This window comes from Nesoenas mayeri (genome assembly GCF_963082525.1).
Source record: "Nesoenas mayeri genome assembly, chromosome: 3".
In the NCBI taxonomy this organism is placed as follows: domain Eukaryota; kingdom Metazoa; phylum Chordata; class Aves; order Columbiformes; family Columbidae; genus Nesoenas; species Nesoenas mayeri.
This window is the reverse complement of record NC_137544.1, coordinates 70436741-70447116: the sequence shown is the minus strand read 5'-3', so window position 1 is coordinate 70447116 and position 10376 is coordinate 70436741. Positions and strand designations below refer to the sequence as shown.

At 40.1% G+C, this 10376-nt stretch overlaps 1 protein-coding gene across 1 annotated transcript; it reads left to right on the top strand.

Moving 5' to 3' along the window:
• Positions 1 to 2072: 2072 nt before the first annotated feature.
• SOD2 (superoxide dismutase 2) lies at positions 2073 to 8564 on the top strand. Its single transcript, XM_080342840.1, has 5 exons — positions 2073 to 2176; positions 3060 to 3262; positions 5535 to 5651; positions 6557 to 6736; positions 8064 to 8564. The coding sequence occupies exons 1-5, from the start codon at positions 2148 to 2150 to the stop codon at positions 8207 to 8209; spliced, it is 675 nt and encodes a 224-aa protein (XP_080198966.1). The 5' UTR covers positions 2073 to 2147; the 3' UTR covers positions 8210 to 8564.
• Positions 8565 to 10376: the final 1812 nt, after the last annotated feature.

The window sequence follows — 10376 nt, the reverse complement described above, 5'->3', positions numbered from 1 at the left end:
AATGTATTAAAACCACTAAGTAGTTGCCACTGGAAGCCTAAATTCCGTTTGTGCTACCTGGTTGTTTTTTGAACATGAGCCCTTGTGGCCAGAGAAACAGTAGTTAACAGCTGAATGTGTGAGAGGGAAGTGGCAAATATGTATATAAAAAAGTACCAGCATCTGGCACACAAAGTCATTTCTAGCTTACAAAAATCCCTGATGGTGCTGTAGCTCTGTAGTTGCTGGTGATTTATACTTGGTCTTAGTGTCATATTGTTTGATTATCCATAGCATGTGTATATGTACATCCTAGATACTGTACATGGTAGAAATAATATCTTAAGCTTAAAATGCTAGTAACAGACTATAACATTGGCTTTATCTAGTAATATAGATGGTAAAAATCCTTGTGAAATATGTGGTTGTGGTTCAAATCAGTCTGAAACATGAAAGCAATTCATGCCAAGAAAATGGTAGACATCTTTTTACCTAGTATAAGGAATTAGAAGGGTGCAAATAAATATTTGGAGTTACAGTAATTGCTCTTAATTGTGCTAAGGTTAAAAAAATGCATAGTTTACAGGTGACAGCATGCTACTTAAATTTGGCAGTTATTATAGAACTCACATGTCTTAAATACTCCTATAAGGATGGTTTTAATTTTCTTAAGAGTTTGTGGTGCTTAATTTTTAAGTAGTAAAAAAGCTTAGCTAAAGTGCTAAAAAAAACCTTAGAAATACACTTTTTACCCTCAGTCTAGAAGTTAGCTTCACTTGTTGGAGAAAACTAATTGTAAGGCAAGGTAAGCAATTCCCCTTCACATTCCTTGCTTAGAGGGAGGGTATCTTCTAAATAAGCAGGCTGGGGTATTTTATTTGATGATTTTTTTTTTCCCCCCTCCCCCAAAATGAAAGCAACCCAGCAATTGCACCAGTTAATAACAAAATGCATCATATAATTTATATGCTTTCATGGAACACTTCCTGCAAATCATTAGTGTATTGCAGTATAATAATACATACAGAAATGCTAAAACCTGTTATATTTGTGTTCTTGCCTTGCTGTCAATGCCTATATTATGACATTTAGTAATCCTGAATGTAGTTAGTTCATTTTAGCAGATGACATTTTGTTGATCAACAATAAATACTGCATATTCCTCTTTAAAAGCAGGTGCTGCCAGAATCTTGCTGTATATGTTTTCAGGTGGAAATACTGTTTCCAAAGCTCCCGTTGATTTTTGGACAATTCACCTTTTATTGTGTTTATTGATGAAGCAGTTATTTTCACTGCTCAGATTGCAGAGAGTAGCACTGGCTGATGGGTGAAACTACATTAACGTGGTTTTCCAGGGTCTGTCGAGAAGCAGGGGCATGGACACATGCTGCTGTGTAGGCTGAGATCCCCACATTCCCAGTGTGAGTCTCTCCAGATGGGTTTCCTAGGAATTTCCAAGACAAGGTATTTTATTTGATTTCAACAAGGTTGTTCAGACCTAACCCCCACTTAATTTTTTGGGTGTTTTTTATGGTCTGGTAAACTTGAGTTCTGTAAGATCTTCGAATATATATGTTTTATTCAAAAAGACAAAGCCAAAAAAGATTTTGTGGTAGCAGAGACGTTTTCCATACAATTCTAATTTTACTTGCTGTTTGTCTTACCTGCAGTGTGCCTCCTGAGGGAGGAGTTCTCACTGCCCTTTCTGGAGAACCAGTTTTTAATGGGTCTTTGAACTTATTTGTACTCATTTTTTATTTTATCTGATGGGGTTAAGGTATCCACATTGAATTTTCAGAGCTTAGCATGGCTGGTTTGTGCTGCCAGCTCCTCTCCACTGCCCGCAGGCAGAAGCTCCCGGCAGACATTTTTCTGCCTGGCAGAGGCTCCTCAGGGCCTCCTCACCTAGGCTCGCAGCGCTGAGTTTTAACATAACGGCTCGATATAGTGGTTCTGTTTATAATATTGTGATACATACTTCTTATTTTTTTTTAATGTAATTTTCTTAATGTGAAGAAATACGGTGACTGCAGCAGTGTATCACCTGCGACTCGGGGAAGCTCAGCCCCCTGCGCTGCCCGCCCTCGGCGCCGCCCTCCGCGCCGACAGCCCGGGCTGCAGGGCGGGCGCAAACCCTGTTGCGCCGTCGGTGAAGCGAGGGAGCCGCCATGTTGTGCCGCTTCGTCTCGGCGGGAAGGTGAGGGCGCACCGCGGAGTGCCGGGGGGGGAGTGTAATGGTGGGCAGAGCTGAGCAGCGTGAGGCGGCGGCCGGGCCGCCCTCGTCCGCGGCGGCGGATCGGGAGGGGAGGCGGCGGTGGGGTCGCCCTTCAGCGGCGCCCCGCCATTTCGGGAGGAGGGAGGTCGCGGCGCTGCCGGCTGCTCCGCAGGGCTCGGTACCTGGCAGGGCGCTGACAGAGCTCTGCTGGCCAGGGCCACCGCACCCGGCCGATCGGCACGGCCCCCAGGGTTTCGCTCTTGGTTTGTCTCTGCTTTATGCCAAGGTCACAAGCGAAATGGACAAGGGCCTCAAGAGCTGGGTTTTCTCCTGGCCCAGCGGTTCTGCTCTTATGTTTCATGACAAGTGCGAGGTGTTGAAGCGGGCAAGGGTGACCACAACCTGCGTGGGGTTTTCAGCCTGTGTATTTTCTGGTACGGGGACCTTGTGGATAGTAAGGAGAAGGCACTTCAGGGACATCTTGGCCTCTGTTTTTAATCGATAAAGATGAGGTGAAGCTTTGAATGTCAGCACGCTGCTGCTGGCTCTCCGTTCCTGCACCCATCTTTGCTGTGTCTGGGAAGGCGGGTGACACTTTGCAGGGGCTTGGGGGGCTCAGTTTGAGAAGTGGCAGCTTTACATTGCACAGCCCTGCATCTGTGACCTTTATGTGAATTCATCTTTGCAATTAAGCAAGAGTGTGCTTGCTTTGAGCTCCTGAAAAATGGTAGTTTGACTTCTTGACCTTAAGATACCACTCCATATACTCAAAGCAGCTGATTGTAACAGTTGTGCTTATAGTCTGCTTCAGTGGTAAAGCCCAAGTACTGAATAAGACTGCTTTCTCTTGTGTTTTCTCTTCTAGAAGCAGCACCAAGTTGATAGCACCATTGGGCTGCTTGGTCTCCAGGCAAAAGCACACTCTTCCTGACCTGCCATATGACTATGGTGCTCTGGAACCTCATATTAGTGCAGAGATCATGCAGCTGCACCACAGCAAACATCATGCCACCTACGTGAACAACCTGAATGTTACAGAGGAGAAATACAAAGAGGCGCTGGCAAAAGGTTTGTATATACACAGTGAACACATGAGGCAGAAGCTAGTTGATGTAGATGATATAGAAGGAAAAAAATGGATAGTCCTTCATTCTAGGGGAAATAGTTTATTTTAGAAGTTTTGGCTTTTTTGGGTTACCTAATTGAAGCTTTTTTTTTTCTTTTTAATAAAGAGAAGTGGTATTAGGAATAAGCTTTCATTGTCAGCTTCAGTGGTGCTGATAATTGGAAGCTAGGTGTAACTAAAAAGCATGATTTCTGTTCTTCGTAGTGCTGTAAAACTAGAAGACAGTTCATTGTTGTGGCTTTAGTCCATATTTACAATAGTAACTTGAACCAAAGACTGAATCAATAGGAAACTGCAGTCATTTTACTGTACAAATATTTTTTAATGAAAGGCTAGTAACAAATTTACACGAAGTAAAATTTGTGCACCTTGATGGTTTTTACATCAAATGCTCTGCTGAATCTTGCAAAATAATCTTAGTCACCAACAAATGGAGGTAAGACAGATGTGCAGGTAATGTATACGACACCCAGTGAAGAGATCTGAATTTGACTGTTTTCATTGGGTCAGATTAAGAGGTCGTAGGTTGCATGCCAGTGTGAGACACAAAAATGTATGTCAAACCATCATGGAATTTTTTTTAAGATCTCAGATTGAATCTTGAGATATGCTGACTATTGTGAAAACTTTATAGTTGTTCTAAGAGTGCTACACAGAAACACATGAAATGCTTTTTTCAAATCTTTCAGTTTTTCAGTGGGACTGATGAAAGTATGTGATATAATGTGTGTGAGGAAGGTAGAACATTTTCTGAGGTTTTTTTTCCTATCATTATGATCTTTCTGAGGATCATCATTTTATCTCTAATAAGTGATTACTTTATAGACTGATCTCTGTGTGGTTTCCAGGTGACTACACACTGTAATTTAACTGCCTGGGTTTGCATGAAAATGAGAATTGTCAGTTTCTGAGCCAGTGTGCTTGAATAGAGAATGTTACCTATGAAAGTGTAGAGATTTTCAAGTGCCTAAATAAACCTAAAATTAATTTCTGCAGTCTAAATTAATGGACTAATGAGATTTGGTTAAGAATCGGTTACTCAAGGTTGGCTGCCAGCAGTAGGTCCAGGAAGGACCTGAGGGAACCTGAACTGTTAGAAATCAGTCTATCTGCTGCTGATGTTACTAATGCTGTTGAATGAGCAAGGTTTCAGCAGAATTTCTGGTTAGCAGAAACATCTGCAGTATTGGAGATGCTTCGAGGTATTTTTCAAAAATACTGTACTTTGGTAGTGTCTCATTGCTAGCTGTTGGAAATGGTCTGTCTAGAGGTAGAATTTAAGCTTTCCTTATGGGTTTTGCAGGCATTATTTTGCAAATGGGTAATGTATTGCTGATGGCCACGCATGTCAAAGCAGGCAAATATTTGCTTGTGATATTTCTGTGTGTGTGTTTTGGTTTGGCCTTTATTTTCTGAACTGGTATACCAGTATATTGTGTGTAGTATTTTGACCCTCAATAGAAAAACTTCTAAGGCTGGGCTTCATGAAAGGGGAATGTCTGAATGACCACCTCAGTCTCTCAGTATTGTCATTCTTATTCCATATTAAAAAACTGAGCATAATAAAAAAATCTTTTCTACACTGCATTTCATTGTTGGGTTATATAGCATATCTAATCACTAATATCTCTTCTGGATAACAGATCCTTGTCAATGGTTTTTGTTCAGCAATAGAAAGTAAAGTTTTTTCTTCAGATCATCTTTAACATCTTCCTCACCTATCTATATCTGCTTAGAAAGCTCAAATAAAAGCTATTCTGAGTAGAGTTGACTTAAGTTGTCAGCTCATTTGAAAATGAGTGTGCACTTTTGTTAGCTCATGGATGAACAGTGTTCTTGTCTTGTAGTCTTAACATGGAGCAGTTTACAAATGCTGAGTGCTTAAAGTGTTCTGTCTCTACTATTTGCTTTATTCTGCTCTAGAATGGTAGTAGATCTTATATGTGTGGTCTGAGTTGCCTGATAAGTGCAGTATTGCCAGATCACATATAATTACAGGATAAAAAAAGTCAACGATGAAGAAATCTTTAATGTAGTTTATGTCAGTGATTAAAATATGATTAACAGTCACAAACCTTTTCCATAGACGTGTTATAGACTAGTAAGACTTGAAAGATTTTGGAGATCGATGGAGGCTTAATAGCAACTTAGTAACTACTGTGGTGATTATTATGTTTTTATTTATCTGCGTATTTTTATCTTGTGCATCCTTAGGTGATGTTACAGCTCAGGTATCACTTCAGCCTGCCCTGAGGTTCAATGGTGGGGGTCATATCAATCACACCATCTTCTGGACAAACCTTTCTCCTAATGGAGGAGGAGAGCCTAAAGGTTAGTGCTTGTTACTTTATTGTGTCAGTTTTAACTAACTAGTAAAACTGATGATAATTTCTTTTTTTCAGAGAGTAAAGGATCTTTATTTTTCAGAGGTAATTTGCTTGTCTATATGTGACAGTTATTCCAGGTCTGAGGACTTCAGTGTTTTTCAGGTACAAGCCAAGAACATGAAAAGCTAGCCCTGTGCTAAGTATTTTTAATTTCTAAATCTAATTGTCTATACTGCAAAATACTTGGCTGTTGCTGCATGTTGTCCTTTCCATCTTAATATGAGAAAATAGTTTTTCAAAGCTATACTGATGAAGTTGTCATATATGTACTTGCTTCACAGAAAAGGAAGAAATGTGCTGCAGACCACCCAATGTAGTGACTGGGTTTATCCTCTAATTTTAAATAGGGATAGTTTAGCAGTTAAAGCCTAAAGGAAGAAATCCCCTTTGGGAGGATAGCGTAGTGGTTTCCTACAAGTGACCTGCAATTAAAGGTAAAGGCTCTATCATACAGATCCCACAAAAGCTGTTGTGATAAACTTGAGGGTTTCTGAATGACGTTCATATGCCTGTCTGTAAATTGGTGGCTTTGAGGTACTTTGTACTGCAGTGGTCATAGGTGACATCTGCTTGTGACTTTTGACTCTGCCACGGAAGTACAAAGACGCCCTGAAGATGCCCCTGACTGTGGCTTTGAGAACAGCATGTTTGACCATTGCACTGATTTCTTGCTTGTCCACTTAAGCAGGCTGGGACAGAACAATGCAACTACTCTGTTTGTCTAGACATTTCCTTCTCTCAGAGCCCAAATGCTTCTGCTTCTCTTTCCTTCTATTTCCAGGTGATATCTGGAAATTGAAACATGTTCAGTATCTGACCTTCTGTGATTTTCTGTCTGTTTTTTTAAAGGAGAATTGATGGAAGCCATCAAACGTGACTTTGGTTCCTTTGCAAACTTCAAGGAGAAGCTGACAGCCGTATCAGTTGGTGTTCAAGGATCAGGCTGGGGGTGGCTTGGCTATAACAAGGAGCAGGGACGCCTACAAATAGCAGCTTGTGCAAATCAAGACCCTTTGCAAGGAACAACAGGTCCCATTTCTTTTGTTCCCCTCCACTTCTGTCTTTATAGATGTCTTAGAAAAGTATATGAAATCTGAAGAGGGCTTTGTGGACAAACGCTGAGAAGTTGTTGCTGGATAAATAGGGCTGGAATACTGAATGTCACTACTAGCAGGAGTGAAAAACAGTTGCAATTTTTAAAGCAGCATTTGTAAATCAGGACTTAGAAACGGTAGACAAAGAGCAGTAGGGCTTAAGGTCTGTCTAGGCAAAGGGGAACTAGATGGGGCATATTGTTGAAAGCACTCTCTCTCAGACAATAGTTTTAGTTTAGGCTCCTTTGGATTATTTTTGAGTAACTGGAGTAACTTGCCTATGTTGAGAAAGATTAAACTTCCTGCCTTTAGGCTGTTTTCTGTAGCAGAGACACTACTCACAGAACTGTCAGTGTAGGTCAGACAGCAGGAGGGGGAAAGGTGAACATAGTAACAAGGGTGACTGGGTAGGCTGGGTTTAAAATGGAAGGCTCATAATCTGCTTCCTTAATATTGATAAGGAGCAGTGAGTTTCAATTAAATAAGCCTCGGATGGGGATAAATTATGCAAACAGCGTAATGCTGGCCTTATCACTTTTGAGGACATTTTTACATGCTTAGAGAGACATGGCAGTGACGGTGGCATGCTGGACACCCTCCAGAGAAGGAGAAGCTCATGGCCAATGACAGTCCTGCCTGCAGTGGCTGTTTGTCCAAATTCTATTTCAGATATCTTAAAAACGTGTTCTGTAGAATTCACAGGGAAGGGCAAGGATTTTTATGTATTGCTTTTCAGTAAGGAAAAAAAAAAGGTATAGGAACATACAGCATAATGTGGGTAAATATCACCCACCCCCATGAAAAATCCCCACTAAAAATTTAGTGAGAAGGGTATTTTAGCACGAAAGCAAGGAAAATAATTACATACTTAATTAAGAACTTGTGATTAAAATATATTGAAGCAAACTGGCATGGCAAGCTACTCCCTCATGGTGTAACTTCTGATGAAAATGCTTTCATAACTGTGCAAAAGATGTAAACCTTTCAGAAGTTTATCTGGTTTCAGTTATGTCTTCAGGGCAGTTCTAGAGTATTCATAGGTGTTTATCTCGATCAGCTCTTTCAATGTATACAATATATGTGTATGTGGAGAGCAAACAGTTCTGTGAAATGTTGCAATAGGCACCTCTGTGCTGGAGAGCTCTTTGTCTTCCTGCAGATAAAGGGTCAGAAATTGGGTACAACTTCAGGATGCAATATAAGACTTTTTACATGGAAAGCATGATAAATTTACAAAATTTATCCTCTGGTTTCTTTTACAGGCCTTATTCCTTTGCTAGGAATCGATGTATGGGAACACGCTTATTATCTTCAGTATAAAAATGTTCGACCTGATTATTTGAAAGCCATCTGGAATGTGATCAACTGGGAGAATGTATCTTCAAGATATACAGCTTGCAAAAAGTAGAGTGGAATTCTTGCACAGACTACTGAAATGTCACCACTTGTACTCTGATTCCACTCTTGTAGTAGTGCCTGTGGCTTACAAATGAATTGCTTTCGTGCACACCGAGTTCGTCCAACAAAAGCATTTCATAATCAAGCAAAGTGTTTGCTTGTTTAATTCAGTGAGATGTATTTACTTAGATTTTTGAAGCTTTACACTGTTGTGCATCTAAGGAAAATACTTTAAATAATCTTTTCCATTGCATATAGATCACTTTGCTGAAGCTTAATGAGGTAATGGATTTCCTTGTTGCACTGAAATACCTAAGTGGAAACATGTACTTCATGTTGCTATAAACAAATAAAAGAAGAATCTTCTATAACTGTCTACGAAAGACTCATTTTTAGTGATAGCTGGTCCACTCACTTACTTGATATGAACATGACTGGAGAAGAGAAATGCCTTTTGTAATTTGTTGTGTTATGGGTATGGAACTTTCTTACAGATTGAGAAAGAGAAATTGGCCTTGCTGTGCCTGCCTGGCTTGGCTGTCTGCACTCATCCCTGCCCCTTCCTGGGTCTCTTAAGCGAGATCTTCATTTGTTGCACTGAGGCTGTTAAGTGTTACCTTGGACAAGAGATTACAATACTGGGTCAGCCTAAATTTTTCTTACAGGGACTGAATGACAGCATGTGATTCTCAGTTCATACTAGCTGCTCAAGCGTATCCTAAAACATCCTTTAACTCAAGAGATTGATTAGGTACATATTTCAGGTGTAACTTGTCTCTGCATAGCTGTGTTCCTGAAGCAGCTGTAACATGTTAATGCTTGAGGTGGGAATGAAGTACTGTCTGGTGTAAAGGAGCATGCCCAAAAGGTCTTGAAAAATACAAAAAATAGCTGGTGTGTTTTGGTTTTGGTTTTTTTTTTACCAATTTTGTTGCAAGTATTTCAGACTGGATGCTACTGGACATTCATAGTACCTTGTGTATCAGCTTTCTTTGAGCTTTTTTGGTATAGCCCTACAAGTTCAGGATGGATTCTCAGGGAAACAAGGAATAGGCTTACATTACCATACTGCTATGCTTCTGTTTTGAAGTAGCAAGCAAGATTAAAGGGAGAAGTGTTTATAAAGAAAGAAAGGCAGGCCTTTCATTAGCAGATGCAGGGGGAGAAGATACCATCACCATAGGAACAGTTTTCAGTAGCTAACCAAAGCTGTGACTGGTGGAAGATCTTTGTTGCAAATTCAAGTGAGTTGTGCAAACATGGCTGATTTCACCTGTAAAGTGTGGGATTTTTTTTTCTACGGTGGAATATATTTTCTCTAGGCCCAGTTCTCAGCTGTGCAACTTGAGCTTCTGAGGAAGTCTGGATTGCTTCATCATCTTGTTTAAAACATATTGTCATCCCTCATATCCTCGATTTACCTCTGAGGGCATGAGAGCAGTAATGAAGAAAAGTCTCTTGGTAATCAGTCTGACAGTTTTTGACTTCAAATAATAAAAAAGAAGTCAGACCTGTATTCCTGCTGTCTGCAAAATCATACATAAGTTTGGAGAGCTGGTGAATGAAGACTCTGTCACTAACAATGCTCAGTTTTTCCTCTTAGGGAGGAAGCCTGGGTTTCCATGAGTAAATACTAGCAACGTGGATTTTTTTCACGATACAAGCTTGTGGCAATTCAATACAAAAATCTTTGCAGCAATTAACTGGGGTGGTCAGTTTATTTTGAAGCACATCTTCCTAACTTAATGTTTCCAGCCTCTGTCCTTGAATCTTTCATTTTAAGCACTTCAGAATGCTTAATTAAATGCAAAATACATTGTGTAGCCCACAATATTCCTGTTGCAAGACTATTGAGGCAAATCCTTTTTAAGGATTTAATATTAGTTACAGGGTTGATTAATATTGTTGGTAATTATTAGGGAGAGAAATGAAAAGCACTGTAACTTGTAGATCTTGTAGCTAACTATAGATTTAAAACTTAATTTAAGCAAGTTGGATTGGTATGTGGATTTAAGGCCATGTGTAGGTTTTAGTTGTCAGACTTCAGTTTACTGAAATCCTGCAGACAAGGTGGATTGAGTGGGGGTAAAGTAAATTTTTTTAAGATGTGGAAAGAAGCACAGAGGAGGCGTGTTGTGTTTACCATGGAGGTTGTGTTTACCATGGAGATGTTTACC